The sequence below is a fragment of the Prionailurus viverrinus genome, chromosome B2 (genome assembly GCF_022837055.1).
Source record: "Prionailurus viverrinus isolate Anna chromosome B2, UM_Priviv_1.0, whole genome shotgun sequence".
Lineage (NCBI taxonomy): Eukaryota > Metazoa > Chordata > Mammalia > Carnivora > Felidae > Prionailurus > Prionailurus viverrinus.
Window position 1 is genome coordinate 80327237 of NC_062565.1, and position 25879 is coordinate 80353115.

General features: G+C 43.7%; 1 protein-coding gene across 1 annotated transcript in view; it reads right to left on the bottom strand.

The window, feature by feature from the left end:
- The window catches only part of RRAGD (Ras related GTP binding D), a 39965-nt gene extending 14332 nt beyond the window's left edge, over window positions 1-25633 (bottom strand). The window contains exons 1-4 of the mRNA XM_047860662.1: window positions 24861-25633; window positions 8032-8327; window positions 2607-2806; window positions 1048-1162 (exon numbers count right to left, since the gene is read on the bottom strand). Coding sequence (XP_047716618.1) covers window positions 1048-1162; window positions 2607-2806; window positions 8032-8327; window positions 24861-24996 — 747 coding nt within the window. The 5' untranslated portion in view covers window positions 24997-25633. The remainder of the gene's footprint in view (window positions 1-1047; window positions 1163-2606; window positions 2807-8031; window positions 8328-24860) is intronic.
- Window positions 25634-25879: the final 246 nt, after the last annotated feature.

The window sequence follows — 25879 nt, forward strand, 5'->3', positions numbered from 1 at the left end:
GTGGCTCAGCAGGCTAAGTGTCTGACTTCGGCTCCAGTCATGATTTCACGGCTCAAGCATTTGAGCCCCACATCGGGCTCTCTGCTGTCAGTGCAGAGCCTGCTTCAGTTCCTGTCCCCCTCTCTCTTTGGCCCTCCCCAGCCTGTGCTTTCTCGGTCTCAAAAATAAATAAAAACATCAAAAGAAAACAAAAAAATTTTTAATAAAAAATTTAAAAACCTCACATAAACCTTTATAATGGATTTGCATATGAAATGGAAAGTTCTTATTTTTCATAAATTATTTACTTTAAGTAAACAAACTGGGCAGTGTTTCCTGGCTCTTAGAGATGTACCTGCACTTAGGAAAAGGCAAGTAAAAACACTAATTTTACTGACTGTATATTTTAAATAAATTTTAAAAAGCTAAACAAACTCACCACTATACAGTGACAGAGTAAATATGCATACAGCCATCACATCTGACTCAACTGAACAGAAGAGCTTGCCTAGAGCTGCCAGTTTATAGGACTCATTCAGCCAGCACATCATCCACAGTGTTAAACATACACAAATATTTAAAACAATATATCTTTTCTTTCTAATGTTTATTTATTTTTGTGAGAGAGAGTGTGCACAGGGGAGGGGGCACAGAGAGAAGGGGACAGGGGATCTGGAGAGCCTGATGTGGGGCTGGAACTTACGAACCGGGAGATCAAGACCTGAGCCAAAGTCGGAAGCTTAACCCGCTGAGCCACCCAGGCACACCATCACCAAAACCACCCTTAATGTTCCTTACATCTGGTAGGGCTCTATCAACACTGAATGACTGCCTACAACTTGAATAAACACTGTATCAGTGAAGTACAGGAATCGTTTGGGGAGTTAAATTTTAAAGACTATGAAACAGTTATTTAGTAGTAATCTTCCAAAGTAATATTTCAGTGACCTTGCAATGTTGTGAGAGCAAGCAAAAATAAGACTGTTTTCACTTCAAAAATAAGACTGTTTGCAATGTTAGTCTAAAATTCTGCAAATGATTCTACAAGGATGATAATTATGTACTTACTGAGATAAAGATGTTTAGCAAATTCTCCAGGGTGGGGAGCTGTGGAATCAGTTTCTGAACCACTTTGCTAAAAGCTTCAAATATTGAGTGATCATATATGCTTGTCAAATAGAAGCTGAAAGAGAAAATATTTCATCACGTTTTCCTTTTGACTAGGGAATGGATGGCTGAGGCCATGTCATGACACCAGTACCCAGCCCTCTGTATCTAAGTCCATACACACACATTCTAGCCCCCTGTAGAATTCAATATGAACTCGGTAAAAAAGTGAACATGTCTTAACAAGGCATTCCTCCCGAACTCCCAAAAAGCAAGAATTATACCCATTTTTCTACTGACTGGCTGGACTGGAAAGCTTAAAAATGCAGTGGTATGTGCTGTATGAGCTTTCTTAGTTCTCCAAGATTCCACACCAGATCATCTTTACAAACACCTGTTAGGTTAGTAACAGCTACATTATTGATATTGAAGCATCTAATTTTTTCATTTTCCAATTTGCAAATTGAATGATGCATATACCTCCCCATAAAAAATTAACACAGGGGCGCCTGACTGGCCAGGTGGTGGAGGATGTGACTCTTGATCTCAGGGTTTTAAGTTTGAGCCCCACATTGGGTATGGAAATTACTTAAAAATAAAATCTTAAAAAACAACTAATAGAGAAATGATTTTCCTCTGTACTTCTATTTGAAGTGTTTTCAGAGTTCTCTTTTACTTGTGCATATAGATACTATCATATTCATCACAAACTGTAAACTTCGGCATTGATTAACTTCCTGGATTATGTTCTTGAGTTTTATCTAGTGTTTTTCACAAGTGGGAAAAACATTAGGTTTGACTATTCGCTTAAAAAACAAAAACAAAGGTCGGGGGGGCGCCAGGATGGCTCAGTCAATTAAGTGTCCGACTTCGGCTCAGGTCATGATCTCATAGTTCACTGGTTTGAGCCCCGCGCCGGGCTCTGTGCTGAGAGCTCGGAGCCTGGAGCCTACTTCAGATTCTGTGTCTCCCTCTCTCTCTGCCCCTCCCCTGCTCATGCTTGCTCGCTCTCTCTCTTTCAAAAATAAATTAAAATAAATACATACATGAATGAATGAATAAACAAATAAACTTTAAAAACAAAAACAAAACAAAGGGGCACATAAGTGGCCCAGTTGGTTAAGCCTCTGACTCTTGATTTTGACTTAGGTCATGCTCTCACAGTTTGTGGGTTCGATCCCCACCTTGGGCTCTGTGTTGATAGCATAGAGCCTGCTTTGGATTCTCTCTCTCCCTCTGTCTTTGCCCCTCCTCTGCATGTGCTCACATGCACACACAAGCTCTTTCTCCCAAAAATAAACAAACATTTAAACAAAAACCAAAAAAAAAAAAAAATCACCAAAAATTAGAATCAACACATGCAAAGTTTGCTTTTCCCAAATACTGTCCTAATGTGTATAACACAAAATAGGGTAAACAGGTGAATTACTGCCCATGCCAAATCATTCATTGTGACTTTGGACTCCACACCTGCTAACTTCTGTCAATTAATGTGATCGCTGAGAAATTTCTGTTCTCACCTGAGGTGAATTTTTTCTAATCCAGCATCTGCAAGGTCATCATTTGCCCTCTGGTGAATATCTCTTTGGGTTTCAATTTTGTGGTCATCTGACAGACCATCCACTTTATGAATAAACACCTCAAAGTTGATGTCGGTGTTCACTTTGTAGGCCCTTGTCACGGTGAGGTGGAGCCTAGCCAACGCTTCCATGTAATCGTCCTGGGAACAAAGGCACATTCCTGTCAAGGGAGGTCAAACCTTTCTAAGCTGCCTTCCACAGACACTCTTTTTTCCCCCAGCTTTATTGAAGTTTGATTGACAAATAAACACTCCATATATTTAAGGTATACAATGTGATGCTTTGATATACGTATATGTCATGAAATGATCCCCCCAATCAAGTTAATTAATCTATCCATCACCTTATCTCACAGTTACCTTTTTTTCTTTCATACACACTCCTAATCTGTAAATCGTGTGGGTACAACCCCCCCAAAATATTTTGCAAAAGCCCAAATAAAAACTAGTTTCATGGAATTCAAGTTTGAAAACTTAAGTTTCATTAACGAAGAGATGAAAAAGAAAGGCTGGAAAAACACAGCTATAGGCAGTTATGATTTAGCTTGATGACAGTCATTAAGATCAGAGTTGAAGTTTTATGAATTCAAAACGACTCCATACCTAGGACCTTCCCTGGGATACTATTCTTCCCCAATTTTTTAGTCCCTTGGTGAACTGTGATGAACAGTTCAAGGTGAAAACATGATATGGGTCGCTGGGAGGATAAGGAAGGAGCCAGGAGGAAAGGTTTAGGAGCCACTAGTCTAGACCAGAGGTCAGCAAATCATGGGCCAAACTGGGCCCACTGCATGTTGTTTACGAGTAAAGTTTTACTGGGACACAGCCACACTCATTTATATATATTGTCTATGGCTGCGTTTGTGTTGCATTGTTAGAGATGACTGGTTTTCTTCTAAGGAAACTCCTTGGAAATGGTACAGCCTGCAAAGCCTGAAATATTTACCATCTAGCCCTCTACAGAAACCGTTTGCTGACCTCTCATCTAGAGTAACAACCCCAAATAACACAATACTACTTTTTTCTCCTTCCTACCAATGACACGTTTGTAACAATATGATGAACATCTGCATACACATCTCCCTGTTTAAGAAATCAAACAGTAGGGGTGCCTGGCTGACTCGGCTGGAGGAGTGTGCGACTCTTTTTTTTTTTTTTTTTTAAGTAAACTATACACCCAACACAGGGCTCAAACTCACAACCCTGAGATCAAGAGTTGCATGCTCTACCAAGTGAGCCAGCCAGGAACCCCAAGTTTGTGACTCTTGATCTCAAGATTATGAGTTCAAGCCCCACAATGGGTATACAGATTAAATATATAAACTTAAGAAAGAAAGAAAGAAAGAAAGAAAGAAATCAAACAGTAGACACTGAAGCCCCGTGTGTCTCTCTCCATCCTCCCAGCCCACCCCATCACTCTACCTCCCACACTCCAGAGGTAGCCACTATCCTGAGTTTAGTGTTTATTCTCAATCATCTCTCTATACATTACTATATACATATGTATCTCTAAACACCAAACAGAATTCATTTACGTCATCTTGAAATGTGGAGGAAGGCTGTCTGAGAAAAGACACAAGGGAACCTTTTTGGGTGGTGGAAATATTCCATATCTTGACTGTGAAGTAAGTGGTTACAAGGTATATACATTCATCAAACTCACTGAATTGTATGTACACTCATAATGAATGCATTTTGTTGTATGTCAGTTACACCTCAAAAATTGTTCTTGTTTATGTCTTTAACTAAAGAGGGGAGTCAAGCAGTTAAGCGACCTTGTCGGTGAGCAAAACTAACCAATGTCAAGAGAGTATCACAATCTCAAAAGATTAGAAATTGCTACTGTAACTTGCCTGCCAGGCATATAAAATGATCTGATTACCAACTAAGTGATGAAGTGGCACATACCTACAAGGACTAAAAATAACATTTAAAAGAAGAACATACTTGGTTTATTAGGGCAGAGGGATTATGGATGATTTTTCCCCACTGTGTTGGTTACTATCTTCTACAACAAATAAAAATTCGGGGAAAATACACTGCCCTGTTTCCATTCCAAAATTAGATCTAGGGGGGCACCTGGGTGGCTCAGTTGGTTAAGCGTCCGGCTCTTGGTTTTGGCTCAGGTCATGATCTCATGGTTTGTGGGTTCGAGCCCCACATCAGGGTCTGTGCTGACAGCGCGGAGCCTGCTTGGGATTCTCTCTCTCCCTCTCTGCCCCTCCCCCACTCACTCTCTCTGTTTCTGTCTCAAAATGAATAAATAAAGTTAAAAAAAATTATATCTAGGAATTACAGGCAGGTCACAATCACCAATGCAGATGAAGCCAACACTCCATGGTGGATCTCAAGGCACATGTGAAATGGCTTCAGGGGGCCAACAGGGGCCCTGAGATGGGGTACATTTTGTGGGCTCTGCCGGGGGGCCAGCAGTGTCATGCATTTAGCTCACAGGAAATCACTCTTGATGTTTTCATTCTCATTTATTTTACAACGTTCTGTGAGGACACATGTTCTCCTTGGTGATATCTTTATATGGCAATACTGGCATTGTGAGGGATTCACAAGGAAAAAATAAAAATATGAGGCGTCAGACCAAAAGAGCTCTGCTTAGAAATAAAGGCAGTGACTTCAGGCTGCCAAGACTCCTTGAAGTTTGCTTTTCTTTTCAGTGCTTGAAACCACATCCTATAAATATTCCCCAAAACATGGCTTTTACAGTCTGCTTCCAATAGAAAAGTATATATTAGACTCTGAAACAGTTTCTCTAGTTATTCCTTCTTTTTAGTAAATGACAGCTCTCAATATTTTTCCTACATTTTAAAAAGTGGAACCTAAAAGGACCAATTTCTCAAACATTCTTACACCTTTCTCTGCCCTACAGCTAGGAAAAGGAAAAAAAGAAAACAAAACACATATTTACCAACCCAAATTTAAGTTCCATTTTTCATGTTCAGGTAAAAAATAAAACCAAATTACAGCTGCAATTTAAAAACAGGCAAGTGAACCTATTTTAACCACCTTATAGCCATATCACAAACACCTAGGATAGAGTTGCACTGGACATTTGAATTCTATAAATGCAAATTGCTACATAAGCACAACATGGTATTGAAGTGAGTACTTACTAAGCTACTGTCTTGAAAAGATGAGTCATCTGACTGGAATCTACTTCCCCAAGGGTAGGGCTACTACTGCTGCTACCTAGTTCAGCAAGTCCAGAAACAGCAGTGGGAAAAACTGGAGCTTAGAAGAGACAGATGAGTGGGACACATCCAAGAGCTCGCCCTCCATCCAGCAGCGTGCACACAACCCAGCTGCTCTTCTAAGATCAAGCTCCCTAATTTATGGTGCTGGCAGACCTCAGCAGGAAGGTAGGGGCTCCTGCCAAGGCCACAGATGGGCCAGAAAACGGGTCAGTACAAGTGGGACAGCCGGGAAAGCAGTAACTGACAGCAGGCCCTGGACCTGATGCAGGTGTCTACAGCATGCATTTCCGGATGGGCCCATGGGAGGAGAGGCACTGTTGTTCACAGATCAGGCACCAGAATGCAAAGTCGCTCCCTTGCACACCCCCACCGAAAAATAAAGAAAGAGCCCCTTCTAACATATGGCCACACTCCTACAGCTACACTGTTAGTACACAGTGCAATCACTTGGAACTAAAAGGCTTAGCTGAAAATTTCATTATTATATTAAACAGGCACCTAGCTCCCTGAATGAATTTATGATGCTCTCAGGCATGAGCAGTCTTCTCAGAGAATGGTTTTCCAAGCATGGGCTCAGAACCATTGTTACTAACAGTTTCCACATCCCTTCCTCCCTAACACCATCAGCATTCCTGGAAGGGGCAGGTGTGCTGAGCCCACCTGTCTGATTGTTGGTCCAGTTTCAGGGAAATATCATGTCCTGAACTTAGAGCTGGTTTAGTGCATTCTTGAAGGACTTACTGCCATTTATTCCTCCACAGCTACAACAGAGGGCCCTTGGGGGGTACCTGGGTGGCTCAGTTTGTTAAGTGTCTGACTTCAGCTCAGGTGATGATCTTGGGGTTCATGAGTTCGAGCCCTGCATTGGGCTCTGTGCTGCCAGCTCTGAGCCTGGAGCCTGTTTTTGATTCTGTGTCTCCCTCTCTCTCTGCCCCTCCCCCACATGCTCTCTCTCACCTTCTCTCTCTCTCTCTCAAAAATAAACAAAAAACATTAAAAAAGAAAATTAAAAAACAAACAAACCAAAACAAACCTGAGGCTAAGCTATGCTTCCAGGACACTTTCTAAGAGAGCCTGGACATGGAGAGTTTGAAGAGTGTCATTGTCCCAATTCTGTTACCTGTACTCTTTCCTAATACCGGCATGCCTGAGATGCACCTGCGGTCCTGCTGCTTCCCTTCCCCCTCCTCCCCTTTAACTGCTGGCCTCCTACTTCACAGGAGAAAGGCCCAGAGTACCAAAGAGACAATTCAGAAGACTAGTTTGAATACTGATAAAGTGAGTAACTAATACCTGAGTAACAAGGGTCTTCACCAGTCAAGGGGTCCCCATGTCTTTACTTTCAAAGTTAAAGCAAAGCCCAATCAGGATGTCTTTTGGTAAACTACTAAAAACAATCCTTTGTGGTAGAAAACAGGACAGCTTAGAGGATATAACTTGAGTTTAAATAATTGAGCAAATGCTGTAACTCAACCAAATCCATGTACTTATTTATGTGAACAAGGTTTCTCAGTGCTTACATCTACACAAACAAAAGTAGAATTGATCCTAAATTCTTATTCAAGCATGAATACATTAATTAAGTGGGAAAATATCCATCATCTTAAGAGATACATTCATCAAAATGTTACTTTTTATATTTAATAGTTACCTATAAAATACATAATAGTTACACTGTCAATCAATTGTGTACTAGTAATAATTACAATAATTTAATTCAGAAGCAAAACTGCACCCTTAGAACTTTGCCTTCCTAGGAAAGAGTAAACGTTTTCAGATGTAGACTTATACACATCTTTTTGTTGCAGAGAACCTGTGCAGTTTTGTGGATGTCTGCCAAGAGTTTCACGGGGGACACGTATTTGCTGTCTTTGGCCCGTATGGTGGTCCCCTCCGGTTGTGAGGTTTCTGTGATTTGCTGAGACATACTCAACTCACATTGCTCACTGCTCACTGGTTAGGAATGCACAGAGGGAGCCTTTTCCCCTTTGCAAACTCCCCCACCCCCACTGAAAGCTGAGTGGAGCCAAGCTGTGAACTCAGAACTCAAACAGCTAAAAACACCAAACCAAAATCATCACAAAGGAACTGGTTTGAACTGGGGGGGAGGGGGGGGGGGCGGGGCTGCACTTCCATGTACCTGAGACTGAGCTTTACCTGGGAGTCTATGACAAATATCAGTGCTCCTGTTCCCCGGAAGATCATCTCATAGTCAAATGTAGGGTCAAAAAAGTCAATCTGTCCTGGGAAGTCCCAAATCTGAAAATTAACAAAGGAGCTATTGGAAACGTCTTCCCTGCAGATCTTGTTCGTGCTCTCCAAGAACAGTGTTTCGTTGGGAGACATTTTGTGAAAGACAACTTTCTGAATAGATGACTTGCCGCTTCTCCTCAGGCCCATGAGCAGGATTCTCGGCTTCACCTCAGTGCTGAAGGGATCGCTGAAGTCCAGAACTGGAGAAACCACAAAACAAGAATGAGGGTGAGTCGCCGTCACAGTGGTTAATTAGAGGACTTTCACTTCCACCTCAGATGGGATTTATGATTCACTGACAGTGCTATTCTTCCAAACGCAGTGAGTGCTAACTACCTCACTCCACTCATGGAGGGGCCTGTTAGGAAGTGCAGAACACTGAAGAATGCTGTGTCACTACCTGTCACACCATTCCAGAGGGCCAGAAAACCTGTACAATTCCACATCACAACCAGCAAATCTGGAGTGTGAGGAGTAGAGGTTTCCTGGAGCAAACTGTGCAGGGAAAAAATCCAGCCTTAGTATTCCATAGCAATGTCTTCCTTGCCTAGATCATCAGAGTCTCTATGCCTTAAAGGGATGCTTATGCATTTGAGTTATGCATCAAATAGAGAATTTTGGACTTCATCAAAATTTAAAACATGGGTGTTTCAAAGGACACTGTTAAGAAAGTGAAGACAATCCACAGAATGGAAGAAAACATGTGCAAATCATGTATGTGATAAGGGTCTAGTATCCAGAATATATAAAGAACTCTTACAATTCAACAGTAAAGACAACCTAATTAAAAAAAAAAAAAATAGGCAAAGTACCTAAATGGACATTTCTCCAAAGACACAAAAATGGCCAAAAAGCACATAAAGTGAGGCCCCCACATCATTAGCGATCTGAGAAATACTAATAAAAACCACAGTAAGATGCCATTTCACACCCACTAGGATGGTTATAATAAAAAACATCAACAGTAACAAGTGTTGATGAGGCTATGGGCTAATTAGAACCCTCATACAGTACGGGTACGAATGTAAAATGATGTGTTTTGAACAGCTTGGCAGTTTCTCAGAAGGTTAAACACTGAGTCACCTCGTGACCTAGCAATTCCACTCCTAGCAATATATTCAAAGAAATGAAAACGTGTCCAATATTCCTTCTGACAACACCTCTTATGTCTTTCTCACTCCCTGGTCCCAATCGAATTCAATAGTAACTGGAAAGTGATTCTTTTTTCTCTTACTGTAACTAACAATAACCACATGAAATGATAACTCTTGTCTAGACAATGATAACAATCATCTAGAACACATTAATACTTGATAATGTCTTAGTGAATTTCATTTACTGTATATAATATTTTGATGTTTTAATTTGCAGCAGGTTTAGGTAAACACACAAGTTTCAGGTAAAACAAGAACTGAAAAAAAGTACGCAGGTACAGATGTGCGCAGCCACTATTCCATTCTATGTAACACTTCACCCCCACCCTACCCACACATTCTTTTCCAGTCCAGCTCGACCCAATTCAACAATCTGCTGATAATATACTATAGAAGCAGTAATGCAGAAGTAAAGCACCCAAAAAGTCACCAGCTCTCTTCTTCATCAGTCATTATATGCTACTCACTCTCAGTACTGTCATTACAAGTCAGTCTTAGTAAAAGCAGGGCATAAATTAAAAGAGGAAACAGGGCTTCCAGTTTTAAAATTTTCAGACTGATAACATGTCATGGTCTTCCCCTCCCTCAGTGAATCCCTAAAAATAACAGAAAAGGTATAAACCATAAATAAATGGATGAACAAATAAACATAGATACCTGAGCTTGAAGCAAACAAACAAACAAACAAACAAAACCCCTCAAAGTTGAGATTACAGAGCAATCCCTAAGAAACACCAAGGTCAGACTGAAGAGGGAACCTGTAGCCCTTGACCAGAATTAGTAAGATTCTGCTGCAGAAGGTAGAACTGGTGGAAGCCCAAACCGGAAAGGACATGAAGACAACCATCAGGGCTGTTATTTGGAGAATCATAGTGAGAAGAAGCCAGTAGGTGAATTCTGTGCACTACTCCTACCACCCAGTGCACACTTCCAGGTGGGAGCAGACTATAGAAGCTCGTGTAGGAGAGGGGAGGAGGTGCTCTAGGAGCTCAGGATGCCCATAAAGACGGGGGGCTACCCACACTTCCACCCTTCAAGTACTCTGATCTTCCCTAACTCACTATAGTGTGTGGATTCAACAGCTAGAAGCAGTACTATCTTCTCTCCAGACATTTCCTCAAATGTCTAACATACATACACTTGAACATACATCTGAGGAAGCAGAGTTCATAAAGGAGTCAGAGTAAAGTTTCAGGTATAATTAAAATCTTCAGAGAAAAGGTGGTATCCACAAAACAGGAACAGACAATTTCAGAACAAGAGCAACCATGGAAAATATGGCCTTAGAGACCTTAGAAATAAAAATGTAATTGTAGGGGGGAGGTTAGATATATGGATTGAAAAGCAGAATAAGAACAGATTAAGAGGGCAGTAGTGAACTAGAACATCCAATCCTCTCAGAACGTAGTACAAAGGGATAGAGTGCTGGGAAGTATGAGGCAAAGGTTAAAATGACATCAGGAGTAGTCATCTCAAACCCGTAGAAAATATAAATACTTGTGAAAATGCATTAGAAAAGGATCCAGAAGGATGTGCAGCAAACAAAGAGTGCATGAGTGAAAGATTTGGGGGCAATCATCAAGGGGATTTGGCTTTGATTTCATTTAAAAATTTTCAGGGGCGCCTGGGTGGCTCAGTCGGCTGAGCGTCCGACCTCAGCTCAGGTCACAATCTCGCAGTTCGTGGGTTTGAGCCCCGCATCGGGCTCTGTGCTGACAGCTCAGAGCCTGGAGCCTGTTTCAGATTCTGTGTCTCCCTCTCTCTCTGACCCTCCCCCGTTCATGCTCTGTCTCTCTCTGTCTCAAAAATAAGTAAACGTTAAAAAAAATTTAAAAAAAATAAAAAAAATTTTTAGGCTAATTTATTTATTTATTTTTTAGTAATCTCTATACCCAACATAGGGCTCAAACTGATGACCCTGAGATCAAGAGTCATATACTCTTCCAACTTAGCCAGGAAGGCACCCCCCTGGCTTTAATTTTAAAAAGGAAACACATTTATATACATATATTATTAAAATTAGTTTCAAAAAAAATGTTTAATGTATAGCGAGTCATGGAAGACACAAAAATATTTCAATATATTAAATATTCTTTAAGTTGTGATTTCAATTCCACATTTTCTTAAGTGGTTGTCATAAAGTTTTTGTCTTTTTATTATTATTATTTTAATGTTTATTTATTTTTGAGAGAGAGAGAGAGACAGAGTGCAAGCAGGGGAGGGGCAGAGAGAGAGAGGGAGTCACAGAATCCGAAGCAGGATCCAGGCTTTGAGGTGTCAGCACAGAGCTTGATGTGAGACTTGAAGTCACAAGCCATGAAATCATTACCTGAGCTGAAGTCAGAAGCTCAACCGACTGAGCTACTGAGGTGCCCCCAGACAGCGAGAGAATCTTAAGCAGGCTCCACACTGTAAATGCAGAGCCAGACATGGGGCTTGAACCCACAAACTGTGAGATCATGACCTGAGCTGAAATCAAGAGCTGGAAGCTTAAAACTGACTGAGCCACCCCGGTGCCTCCAAGGAAAAAAAAAAATAATGTATTCTCAAGGACAAAAACGGAAACCTCAAGAGCTGTAGTTACTCTATTATCACCTCACAAACAGCTAGTGTTAGATCAATGCAAAGAGTAGGAGAGAAATGCCCATAGGCAGTGGGTTGTACTCAGTGTATTATAGGGGTTATGAACGCAGACAAAGCAGTGCAGGATTTGGATGGGGTTGATGGGGATGAGGGGGAAGGATGCTCTCCAAGAAGAGCAGAGCCCAAATGCAGGTAAAGGCACAATGCCTTTTGTAGAACAGGAAAATACGCAAGCGCTGAAAACTCTGCAACTACCATATGCCAAGTACTGTGCTAGGCACTCTCCACTCTTTATCCCATTTAACTCCTTCAGGAATACATAGTATTATTTCCACTTCACAGTTAAACAAATTTCAGGCTCAGGAAGGTCAAGTAGCATTCAGACTGAGGGTTGGCCCATCCAAAAGTCTATCCAATCTTTCCTGCTGTGCAACACTCAATCCAACCAAAGAAAGCAAAACTCCACACCAAATTATGCACAAACACAAAAATATCTAAGTGTCTGTAAACGTCTTTGTTTCTTCCCAATTTATACTGCTGAATGTCAGTCTAGATTTTAACTTATCTTCAGCAGGGTCTGCAAGTGTCTATGCGGCATGATCATCCACACTGTTGCCCTGGAGGATGGACCTCCTCCTCCTGGGAGAGTGGGGAGGTGATGGAGGCCACTGTGCAGAGAGGAGGTGGTGTATATGCATGTTTACGTACACGGACAGGGTGGGAAATGAGATACACATGCCACTACAACATACACACACAGTTAGAAATATTTCCTTTTTCCTGCCAAATTCAAGCGTGAGCTACCAACGGTAAACTGTTGGGCAATGGTAGGCCAGGTCAGCAAGGATACCATCAACTCTGTGGAGACTCCTCAGACCCATACAGATGCATTTTACATTTAGCTGATATGGACAGAAATATACTCCATGTCAGGTGCCTTGCTAGACCTTTCTGCAAACTTTTATACTCCCTCCACCCCCATCCAATGAGGAGGTACAAGTCTGTTTGCACCTGAGGATTCTGGGAAAAGGAAGGTGCCCAAGCTCGTGGGGATGGTGTGTGGTATCTTCACCTAGGCTTTAGCCAACAATCAGATGGCATTCAACAAAAACTGCAACAAAGAAAACAGAAGAGATTAGGAAATAACAGAGTACATCATGCATAGTAAGAGCACATACGACCAGTAAAACTCTTTTAAATTTACTTACACATATGTGGTGCTAGTTTACAATATAAATGTATTTGTTATGTGAACCACATTGAAAAACACTTTGCTATTGATCAGGAGAGGCTTTTTACAGCACAGAGGACTGCTGACAAAAATCCCTCCTCTAGGGTCACCTGGCTGGCTCAGTTGGTAGAGCACGTGACTCTTGATCTTGGAGTCATGAGTTCAAGCCCCTCGTTGGGCATAGAGGTTACTTTAGAAAACAAAGAAAAAATTGATTTGCCATTGCTCTCAAGGGTGATGGGCCTCTAGGGTCTGATACAGATCATGTAAATATATATGTATATGTATATGTATATGTATATGTATATGTATATATGTATATATATATAATATATATATATATGTATGTGTGTGTGTATGTTTTAAGGTCTTTTAAAATTTATTTTGAGAGAGAGACAGAGAGAAAACAAGTCAGGGAGGGGAGGCAAGAGAGGAAGGGAAAAAATCCCAAGCGGGGTCCTGTCAGTGCAGAGCCCCACTCAGGGCTTGAACTCATGCACCTCAAGATCATGACCTGAGCAAGCTGAAATCAAGAGAGTCGGATGTTTAACCAACTCAGCCACCCAGGTGCCCCAGATCATGTATGTATTTTTAAAAAATCTCTCCCCGGGGCGCCTGGATGGCTCAGTCGGTTGAGCGTCTGACTTCAGCTCAGGTCATGATCTCACGGTCTGTGAGTTCAGGCCCCGCATCAGGCTCTGTGCTGACAGCTCGGAGCCGGGAGCCTGCCTCGGATTCTGTGTCTCCCTCTCTCTCTGCTCCTCCCCTGCTCATGCTCTGTCTCAAAAATAAATAAAAATATTAAAAAAATAAAAAATAAAATAAAATAAAATAAAAAATAAAAAAATCTCTCCCCTAATCCTCTCCCACCTCCCCTCAAGTATCTCTGCTTCTGAAACCCTGTGCTTCTGAAACCTTCTGAGAAGTTTGCAGAGCCTCTCATCCCACTCTGGGAGAGGTAGCAAGGGGTGCACGTTAGGAAATGCAGCAGCCAACCTCCTGGCCTTCTAGACCTCTGGCTGTCTCCATTAACCTTTCCCTGTGCATCACCACTTGCTCAAGAACATCCTGAGAGGGGCACCTGACTGGCTTAGTTGGTAGAGCATGTGACTCTTGATCTTGGAGTCATGAGTTCGAGTCCCACATGGGTACAGAAATTACTTAAATAAATAAATAAGAAAAAAAAAAAAAGAACATCGTGAGAAAGATAAAAGTGTGGAGGAGAATGAAGGATGAGAGCTGCAATGAAAGGGCTAATACTTTTTTAAAAATGAAAGATCAGAAAGGAACCACAGGATTTGGGACTGGAGATGGAATCCCAGGGAGGACTCTTTAAAAGTGTCAGCAGGTGTGCAGGAAGTTGCCGGAGGAGGTGAAATTTACCAGAGGGCAGTTTGTTCAGTTTCATAAAGGTTCCCTGATCATCTGCCAAGTGTGTGTTAGATGGGGCTGAGCCAGGGGCTGCAGACACAAAGAAATGATTCATTCCTTAGTGATTTGAGGAGAAAACAGACAAGAAAAACTGACAGTTACAGTGCACTGCTATCTAAGGTGTTATGGGCTCAGAGAGAGAGCTCCCTGGAGAAATATCTGAGTCTTAAAGAAAAGGAGGCATAAAAGTGATGAATGAGGGAAAGGTCATGCCAGGAAGAGATCCTGGCCTTCCTGGAGTTTAAGGAATGTAGTTTAAAGGCAAGAAAGGGCTGCACAGAGTCCAATGGCTTCCCACAGCATTTCACATAAAATCCAAACACCTTCTTTCCCCCAAAAGGCCCTACATGGGCTGTCCTCTCATCCCGGGCCTGGTTTATCTTCCTTACTGATTCCCTATCCTGCAACCACACTGGCCTTATGGTTCCTCACCTCCTCCTCACCTCCCCGTTGGACTTGCTCCTCCCTCAGCCTGGCAGGCTTCCGTTAGCTTTCTTCCCACTCAGCCCAGCAGCGATTTTACCTCCTCTCAGCTGAATGAGGCCCCATCACTTCCTGATAATCCTGTCTTCTTACTGCTATACAAAACTATCTTTTTACTTTGTACATCTGTCTTCTTGTCTATTTATTGTCTGTATATATTGTATGTATTGTCCCATATATACACAGACAAATTACAAAGCATATGGCATGAGTCCAATAAATATCTTTGAATAGGTTAGTTGATACAGAAGTCTGTTATCTCCACAGCAAACAAAAACTGCAACAAAGAAAATAGAAGAAGCTGGGAAATACCAGCGTACCTCATGCATAATATGAGTACACACTGCTAGCGAAACTCTTTTAGGTTTACTTAGACTTATGTGGTGTTAGGTTCAGAATATATACATTTTATTGTGGATCCCGGTCAAAAGTATTTTGTCAACCACTGCTAGACTCTGCTTGCTCATCAATGAGATGCTGAGAAGTTTAGATTTTACCTTGAAAGCCAGGAAGAAATCACTAAGGATTTTAAGGGGAGACTAGTATGATCAGATTTACACTTCAAGAAGTTCATTCTAGAAACAGACTCGCTAGGCGGGGTCAGTGTGGGGACAGTGAAGGGGTTTGGAATAAGCCACTGTGGAATAAAAATTGTATTGAGCTAAAAGTTTTTGGAGTCCCTGAAATCCCTTATTTGCCTAAAGCAGAGCCTCCCAAAAGAACTCAATTGCCACAAATCTTCCCTGAAACAACTCTAATCTCTCAGTGAAGAAGGAGACAAGTCAGAAGAGAAGTTGACACCACACCCAAACAGATGTGGTCCCTGACGAAGGAGCAAGGAGCGTGGGGCAAGCTAAGGGCACAATGCAGGCTAACAGCACCAGTCCGCCCCCCCACCCCTGCCGCCCCCCAGGTGGGACATGTATGATATTCCTTGGGCACTCCTGGCTACGCCAAAACAAGACAGGGCAAAAAACAAAGGATTAAACTGATAAGAGTCTGCACCAGTTTACCAAAAAAAGGCCATCCCATCACAGCCTGAAGTCCAGGAACTCCCTATGGTCTTCAGGTTACTGATTTGCTAGAAGGAAAAACCACCTTAGCTTGACAATAGCTAGACCTCCAGTAAGTCTTTAGCATGTGAAAGTCTCTTTAGAAACTCCCTCTTGACCTTATCTCCCGGACTCCATAAATTGATCACCTCCATGCTTGCAGTGCAGCTCTTCCAGCCCACGGGTCCTGTCCCCGGGCCCCATGCTTTATCACCTTTTTGCACCAAAGACGTCTTCAAGAATTCTATCTTGGCTGTCGGCTCCAGACACCCCACCATCACCCCAAAACTTCCTCCATCCCCAAATAATCCTACCTCCCATCTGTTCTCCGGTGGGCCCATTATCTTTCCAAAAAGTCATTTGCTTTCCCATAAATGCCCTTTCCCCAACTCCCACAGAACTGCCCCTCAGCTCCTCCCAACCCTCTATTAAGATGGTAATAAAGCCTGGAATTCTAAACACCTCTTTTTTTTTTTTTTTAATTTATTCACTTAAGTAATCTCCACACCCAGATCAAGAGTCACATGCTTTTCCAACTGAACTAGCCAGGCACCCCTCTAAACACCTCTTAAATTGCATTTTCTGTGTACTCTCATGCATTAGTATATAACTAAATCTGTTTTTCTCGTTAATCTATCTTTTGTCAACTGACAAAAGTTTAATTTGCAGGCTCCCAATTCAGAACCTAAAAGAAAAGAGGATAAGTTTTTCCTTCCCTGACAGCAGTTAGGTTGTTCTATAATAGGAAAAGATAGGATTCAGTAGGCAGACAAAGAAAGATTAGAACCTGAGGTTCCTGGGTGGGGAAAAACACTATTTTGGAACAATGCTGGGATTGCCTAACCACAGCAAACCCCCTCAGGCATAAGGTTCCTCTTAAGAATGTAACAGATACCACCTACTCCCCCTTAAGTTTCCCTCTGGAATTTGACTAAAGACCTAACTAAAAATAAGTAGTAGACCATAAAACGTAGGACCCACAAGGAACGTGGCTGTAGACCCACCCCTCATACAATGAAAACGAGCCAATCAGGAACGGACAACCCAGCACCTAGAGCTATCAATCCAGTAAGGGTAGGACCTGAGAAGGACTGAGGGGGAAGGGAAGGCAGGGCTGACCAGAACCTTGTAAAACAAACACCCTTGCCTACTGTAGCAGGCATTCACTTTTGAATGCCCCGTCTCTGTAAAGAGAGCTTTCATACTATTCTCCCTTTCCGATCTTCTACTCTAATAAACTTTTGCCTGCTGCTCATTTTGTGTCCACCTCTTCATTCTTTGAAGCGGCAAGACAACGAACCCCGGGTACTGAGGTAAAAAATCCTGCAACATTTCTAGAACACAAATGAAAAATGAAAGAACTTAGGCACAGGCCATGTAAATGGTCGGAAGGAACGAATCTGTAAGAAATTCCAATTGACTCAATAGTATTTAGTAATCCCCAGGACGCAGAGGACAAGGGAGAAAGAAGCCCCGAGTTCCCAACCTGGCAGACCAAGCCAACAAGGGCCCATTCACAAAGATGGTAAAGGGAAAGAGGATGAACAGGTATTTGAAGGTGTGGAGTGTGGGGTACCTGTCTACCTGCAGCTCAGGTGAGGAAAGAATCCAGGAACTCCCAAGAGGAGGAAGAGTGGGAACACATGAGGTCACAGACAGGTTTGATGTGGGAATGCAGATTTGATGCAAGCCCATGCCTCAATGGCTCATTTTCCTCTAATCCTGTTGGCTGCGGTGAGGGCATTTTTGAAAGGTTTTAGCCTTGGCCACCATGCTCAAAACAGTGTCACTTCTAATCCTCAAGGTGATAATGTTTCCCCTTTACAGATGTAAAAACAGAGGCCTCAATACTTACTACAATAAACATTCAATAGATGTTTGTTGGTTAGGATGAATGAATTAGAGCCACTAAACAGGATTTGAAGCTAAATTAACAGAAGCTTTAAAAGGAAACTTCATATCTGACTTTGGCCCAGATTAGCACTCGAGTATCAAGAGTATGAACTTTATGCCTCGGTAGTTTATCTACTGTGGTCAGGGGCACTGAACATAACTTAGCTATCTTGTACTGGGTCCTGTCAGTACCCAAATTTTCCAAACAGTCTGGCTTTGTAACTAGATTGCTAAAAAATACTAGGGAAACCCCACCATCCATGGAACAGCATTATGGGGAGGCACCACGTAACTGGACAGGTTAATTACCTCATCAATAACTGGCAGATCCCTGTCAAAACCCAATAGGCCTGATACATACACAGGAAGGGACAGATGCCTCGCACCTTGAGCACAGGGCTGTCTAGGAGCCACACTTGACTCATCTGTGGGTTGGGAATGTTCACAACAAAGAAGGAACCAGAAATCAGGAAAATGGGAACTAAAGTCCTGATGCCCTGCTAACACATCGGCCTTGCCTCCTTAACCTCAAGAGGTCTCTTTGGAGAGAACGAGACATCATATGAAATGCACTTCATAAATTCTTAAGTATTATACAACTGAAAACTACTATAATTAAGGAAAGTTCCCCAACAGATGATAACCTTTGAACGGGTCCAAAACGGGAAAGTGAAACAAAGATTTAACGAAAAATGAGGATAACATGGTGGCAAAGTGATGGCAAGTGAAATGGTTTAAAAAATACTGGGGCGGGGGGGTGGCGCTTGGGTGGCTCAGCAGGTTGAGAGTCCAACTCTTGGTTTCGGCTCAGGTCATGATCTGACCTTTGTGGAATCGAGCCCTGTGTGGGCTCCTCACTGAGTGTGGAGCCTGCTTGGGATTCTCTCTCTTTACCTCTGCCCCCTACTTGTAATGTGTGGTGTGCTTGCGTGCAGGCTCTCTCAAAAAAACAAAAATATAAGGAGAGTGACAAACTGGGGTTCAAGTCCCAGCTCTGCCATGTACCAGCTGTGTGACCCCAGTCCTTATCTATAAGTCTCTATCAGCCTGTGCATACAGGTGCACCCCCCTTTCTTTCTTTCTTTTTTTTCTTTTTGTTCTTTTTGTTCTTGTTTTTGTTTTTTTACTCCAGCCCTAGCCTAGGTAATGAGAGGGTCTTTTGTGGAATGTGGCCACATTAAGGCTCACATAGCCTTCAGGGAAAGTTAGAATTTCTTTGCTATTAGTATTCTGTGGGGTCAACAAAGGCTTAAGTTTCTATATACTAACAGTTTTAGGAAGAAGCCTCTGGTTTGTTTCTATTTGCAACACTATATGTGGTCCTTTACATTTCTGATCAATGGAACTATTTACACATTCAAGAGCCGGGAGCTCAGGGGTACCTGGCTGGCTCAATCAGTAGAGCATGGCTCAATCTTAGAGCATGAGTTCAAGCACCATGTTGGGTGTAGAACCTACTTAATTTAAAAAAAAAAAAAAGGACCCTGGAGCTCAGTGAGAAATTCCATCCCACATGGAAATTAAATATATGAATGATAATAATACCACTAATAAGAGAATATGCAAAAATCATAAAGATTCATTGTCCATTTGATTAACACTTAGGAGAATGAAATGCAAACAGAAAACAGAACATATATTTTCAAAGGCACGAAAGTTTGGGGGGGGTTGTTTTGTTTTTTAACCTTTATTTTTTTTTAATTTTTTAAGTTTATTTTTGAGAGACAGATTTAGAGTGAGTGGGGGAGGGGCAAATAGAGAGGGAAAGAGAATCCCAAGCAGGCTCCACACTGTCAGAACAGAGCCTGATGCAGGGCTTGGAACTCACAAAACTGTGAGGTCATGACCTGGGCTGAAACCAAGAATCAGAGGCTTAACCGATGAGCCACCCAGGTGCCCCAGGCATGAAAATTTTTGAAGGTAATTTTTATTTATGTGTGAACACCAAATCTTTATGAAATCCTCTCACATCACACTGGCAGGTCACTGAAAACATAATCCCATACATGAGTTTTTCCTTGACATATATATTCAGTAACATTTCTGATGTGTTCTGATTTACCAACACTTTTGCAAGAAGTTCTTGTGAACTTTTTTTTTTTTTTTACCATCACTTTGAGAGTGATCCAGGTGGGTTTTCTGTGGTCCTCTACTTTACACACTGAGAAACTGAGTAGGAGTCTCCCCCGAAAGGACCTCAAGAGGAGAAAGTCGACAGCATCTTGAATGATTTAGATCAGGAGTGAAAAACCCATTTGTCTTGAGTATCACAGCAGAACCAGGGAAAGCCAGTTACAAGAGAGCTTGAGGGCTTTCGCAGAGAGGAAGAACAGAAAAGATTTGAAAAAGAAAAAAAAGATAAGGAAGAATAAAGGAGGTAGAGAAGAAAGTAAGAAAAATGAGCAGAGAAGAAGTGGCTGTGGTAGGTAGGAAATGAATCCGTGTCACCAACCACAGCTATGAGGGTCAGGGGACTGACTGAAGCAGAGGGTAAACAGAGAGACACCTGGGACTGACAATGATGCTCTTTCAAACTCAGAGCTACATCCCTTATCCAGAACTCCAGAACGTAGTTTCTGCCTCTTTTTTCCCCACCAGACTACCTTATGTGTTCTGATATAAAAATGGGAGAGATTTCTGAAAAAAAGTATAGAATCAAGATTCTATGAATCACTGCAACATGTTTACAAATCATCTAATATAAACCTATGTCGTCTATGGGGTGCTTGGGTGGCTCAGCAGGTTAAGCGTCTGACTTCAGCTCAGGTCACGATCTCACGGGTTTGTGGGTTTGAGCCCAATGTCGGGCTCTGTGCTGACAACACAGAGTCCTATAGCCTGCTTCAGAGTCTGTGACTCCGTCTCTCTGCCCCTTCCTTGCTTACACTCTCTCTCAAAAAATAAACATTAGAATTTAAAAATAATTTTAAAACTATCCTCTCTAAATATATGTATTCGGACAAGCATCGTGTCTAAGGTGTGACTTTGGTCACTATTAACTATTCTGTATTTCATCTATTCTAATTCTTCTGTATCTCTGTATTTCCTGGGCTATAGGGAAACCCAAGAGATTAGGCATAGCCAGAGCTGGGGTCAACCCAACTCTTTTTGGACAAGACAGAACTACAAGGAAAGGGATTACATATCCACAAACTTGTCTCTCTCCTAAACTTTGCTCAGGTGTAGCTCATGTGGCTGCAGAAAAGTCCTGGCACCCCTGAGCCACAGTCTCACTATCATGAGAAAAATTATCTATCTCTACTTACACTCAAGGAACAGTGAGAGGATGAATTCACTAATAACTTTTAAATTACTTTAAAGAAAAAAAAAGGCTGACACTCATGATTAATAGATGCAAACAGGTGGTTTCACTGCATTTACAAGTATCACCTGCTGACCGGTGGATTCTTCATGCCTCTAGTAACGACCTAAACTGTCACTTGCTCTCTTAGGAGAGACTTCACAGGCTGCGGTGGAAATAAGACCACACACATGTAGCTGGGCTGTGGATGAGCAGCTGTTTTAGCCAAGTATATATAATGTCTTTCCCTTAAAAATTGGGAGAGACTTTGGGAAAAAAACAATTTCACTTTCTGATTAAATATGATCTTTTCACTGCTTTCCTTCTTATTGCAGTTTTTTTTTGTTTATTTATTTATTTTGAGAGAGAGAGAGAGAGAGAGAGAGAGAGAGAGAATGAGCAAGGCAGGGGCAGAGAGAAAAGCCTAAGGATTCTCTGCGTCAGGGCTCAAACTCACTGTGAGATCATGACCTGAGCCCAAATCAAGAGTTGGACGCTCACCCTCAACTGCCGGAGCCATCCAGGCGCCGCGTGTTATTGCAGTGTTTAAAGCACAGTAATTTACTAAAGATTTAAACTCCATGTGTCTAAAAATCATTTCTGCTGCAATTGTTTTTAATGGCTTATTGATTGCTTCCATTCTCTAGAGTTCTATCTGGAGCCTGGAGGTTGAAGGTGAGATTCACCTTATCTCTGATTAACAACTCTCAAAGGGAGGTTGAGAGGTGCCCAAATCTGTCTTTACCAGAACTAAAGTGCCCGAGAACACTCCTGCTATTCATGAGTAAAATTTGGAGTACAAGCCGGAGAAGTGCATAGCACAATGTGGTAAAACTTACATGGCCCTCGTCTTAAAAATAAGATCAGAGGTTCCTTCCAAGACTAACGGAAATGAAATTCACGCTATCCACTTTCAATCTACCTTCTTTTGCACAGCTCCTGATAAACTGGTTTGCAACTTACCTAGTGATGCCTAGGTAAGGCATGCCACCTAGTCGGGCATGCCACCTGCAGGGGAGATTTCTAAACCTCAGGGGAAAAGCCCCAGGTCTCTACTAAGCAAAGGCATTAAATAAAGTCCATTAGGAAGGTAAAGGGGGAAGGGGGTTCATTAGAGAAATGCTTTGTTCATGGTTCAAAATATACCATACCCATCTTTCCTTAGAGTAAATAAGCCCCTTTCCCCTCACATTTCATTTCTTATAGAGTCGGTAAACGTAATTCGCCAAAAATAATACAGGATCCTAATGCAACATGTGCCCAGGGCCCATTAGAAATTGGGATGACCCTTTGGTGGCACTCTGAGGTTCCAGAAAGGGAAGTCACAACTCCTGGCCTCCACCCTCATCTCGACTCCCCAGGACCATACTGGCTGGCATGACACTGTCAGGAATAATTGCTGCTAGAACTGCTGACTGAGGACCCTATCTGCCACTCTAGAAAGTGAACGCCCTGATAGTGATTCTGCAGTCGGGCGTACACCCCAAAATCAAAGTCAGGGACACGGAAAGAACAGGAACCTGAGATAATAGAGGAAGTCTTCTGAGAATAGACCACTACCCACAGCAGGCCCAGAGGGAGAAAGACCTAGCTTCAGTAATGTTTGCAAGAGCAAATATTCATTAATTGCTCCTCTTACCACATAAATACACTCAATGCTTTTATAGCAAGATTCCATGTTGATCCCAAGAACTCACGAGGGATGATTTTATTGCTGAAGTAATGAAAAGCATCAGTTACAGATGAGTTTGCCTTTAGGTTAGGAGCAGTGGGGACCATTCAAGACAAGGCTCTGGGGAAGCCCTTTGTTCAAGAAATCCCACCCCTCAGGCAAAGCTTTCTTTTCATTTCAATTTCAAGTCATCAAATCAAATTTTAAAAGTGCCCCCTTAAAGAACTGCAGAATAAATAAGCAGTTCCGGTACTTTCCATGGAACCTCTCAGGTCCCCAGGACAATATCGAATTACAGGGCTTTTCTTCCCAGATATAGCCTCTCTTTTTTCTTTTTTTAAAAGAGTATCACACATGCACCCTATTGTGTGTCTACCATTTCAAATATCTTGCAAATACATCCCCATTCTGAATCTCTAGAGTCTGCTAAGAATCTAGGAGGAGCTAATGAAAGCAATTTGAATAATAACAAAGCGACTGAACAATTTAATTACCAAAGGTAGCCCTAGAGACTCCAACAAAAGGACTGAAAGCCTTTATCCACAAAAACGTGGCCACGTGCTCAACTGTGGGACCAATTATGGGGAGTGCAGAAGAAAGAAGCACACAGGTGCACACACCAAATTTAAGCAAATGGGGAATTAGCACAAACCCTCTCTGGAGACAGGATGCTATGAAAAAGTGTGACTTAGAAAGCTTCTTTCTAATCTTTCAGGCCCAAGGCTTATTTAACTTTCTTCCCCCGCCCCCCCTTTTTTTTCAAACTTTCTTCCCTTTCTGATTAATTGAAAATAGCACCTATCATATGTCAAATAATGGCAACTGTTCTCCAGAGAAAGGCTTTGTGTAGGAATTTTAAAATAAGTTCAATGAATTTTCAATAAAAGTTCTTCCAAATCAAGTCACAAAGGTAGTTCTATCCCTCACACAATTTCCTCAAAGTGAAATGTTTAGAAGTTAGTTCTTTCTTTTGGAAGCATACAGTTTCATCTAGATGTCAACAGCCAGATTCTATTGACCTTTTCAAGTGACCCTACGATAGAGAATTTTTCCCTTGCTTTGGAGGCGGACAAAAAAAGATAAACCTTTCTGGAATCCTAAAAACTCTCAACTTCCTTAGGCCCTAAGAATTAAATGCAGGAACCCCCACAAACTGAACAATTACTAAATACCGCTTCTTAAACAGGAAATAGAGTTTGCTTCTGAGCGGTAACGACTTTCCCCGCCCGCGCTCACTCCGGGGCAGGCACCGCCATGCCCAGGTGGTGACACTGAGCAGAGATAAGGTGTCCTAACAACCGTATTTGCCTGGATCCCGGGAAACCCGCGGCCACTCGGCGACTCCCACATCACCTGCGCGCATCCCCCCGCGGCTCCACGGATGCCCCCACTCCACAGACCTGGGCAGCCCAAGGACCCCTCCCGTGGCGACACGGGGTAAGACTGACACCCGCAGCTGCCGACGACCCTGCCAGTCACGCTGCCGCCGGCTGCCGTTTTTAGCCACGACATCTGACCAGGCTTCCACAGCAGCATTCAGTAAGAGATCCCAGGACGCGCCGGGCGGTCGCCTCCCCTTCCCAACCCCCAGACCCTGCGGAGAGCTGGGGCTGAGGGGTGGGGGAAGATACTGGCCCTGGAAGGGGACAGACAACATACGTTCCTCCTGCCCAGATGCCTCCTCGCTGCTCTCTCCACGAATCCGGGTCCCCCCTCTGCCGCCTGCACCTGGTATCCCCCATTTTGCAGTCCGCGGTGGCTCCTCGGGCGCCCCTCCCCACCCCCACTCCTCAACTCTGTGCTCCTGGACCCCCTCCAAGTCCGCGGCCCGCGCGCCTGGTCTGGCCCGGGGCTGGAAGACACAGAGGGAAGGGACCGGCTGCGGGCTGAGGACGCGCGGGGCGTGGGGCCGGGCGGGAGACTCCGCGCTCACCTCCCTCCTCCGCCCCGCTGTCGGGGTCGGCGTCCGAGGAGTCGGGCCCGTCCCCGTAGTCCGCTAGCCCCACCAGTTCATCCTCCTCGTCGTCGTCTTCTTCCTCGGGCTGCGGCTTCCCCAGCACCTGGCTCATCGCTCCCACGGCCGGCCGTCCCGGGGGCGGCGGGGGACCCTGGTGGGGGGCCAAACCTCCTCGCCTGCCGCTCGCAACCTCTTTCTGAATTGGTGTTTTGTCTGGAGGTTCGCTGGAGCCCGCGGAGGCAGGGCCGCGCGCCCCCCGCGGCGGTCGGCGTCCAGGTCTGGGTCTCGCGGTTCCCACCGCGCCCGGAGCCCCCTTCCCCGCCCCGCCCGCCTGCCGGCGGAGGAGTCAGCCGGAGCGCGGCAGTTCCTCCCTGAGGAGGGAGAGAGAGACTGCGTGACCCAAGTCACCTGACACACACTGTCACACACACACACACACACACACACACACACACACACACACACACACCCGCACGGGTGCGCGCGCGCTTTCCCGGGTTCTGGCACCGCTCAGCGGGGCGCTGGGCCGAGGACGCGCACACACCAGGCAAGGGGGGGACGGGGGAAGGGCGGCGCGCGCCCTCCACCTAACCAGAAGCGCAGGGTGGCACACGCCCGGTACCCCGGGCCCTGGGACGCTGCGCGGTCACCCACCGCGGCTGCGCTCCAGGGGCCCCCACGCGCTCTTCCTGCACGTGGTCCCCGCACAGGCCGGCGAGCTGGGGACCTGCACACCCTAAGAACCTATTCCCCATCCACCTCCGACACACACACCCTACCTTGGGTGGCTTTCTCCAGCTTTCCGTCCTGGGGAGGCTTCCAGTCCCAAGTGGGCTGCCTCCTCCTTCCCCCAACACTGCAGGGCCCAGGCCCCCCATCCAGAGCAGCGTGCCTAGGACACATGCTGAAGCTGTCAAAGAAAACTCCGAGAAATGCACTGCAGAGGTTCAGTCTCCATAGCAATTGCCTTTCAGTGTGCATTTATGGTTCAAAGT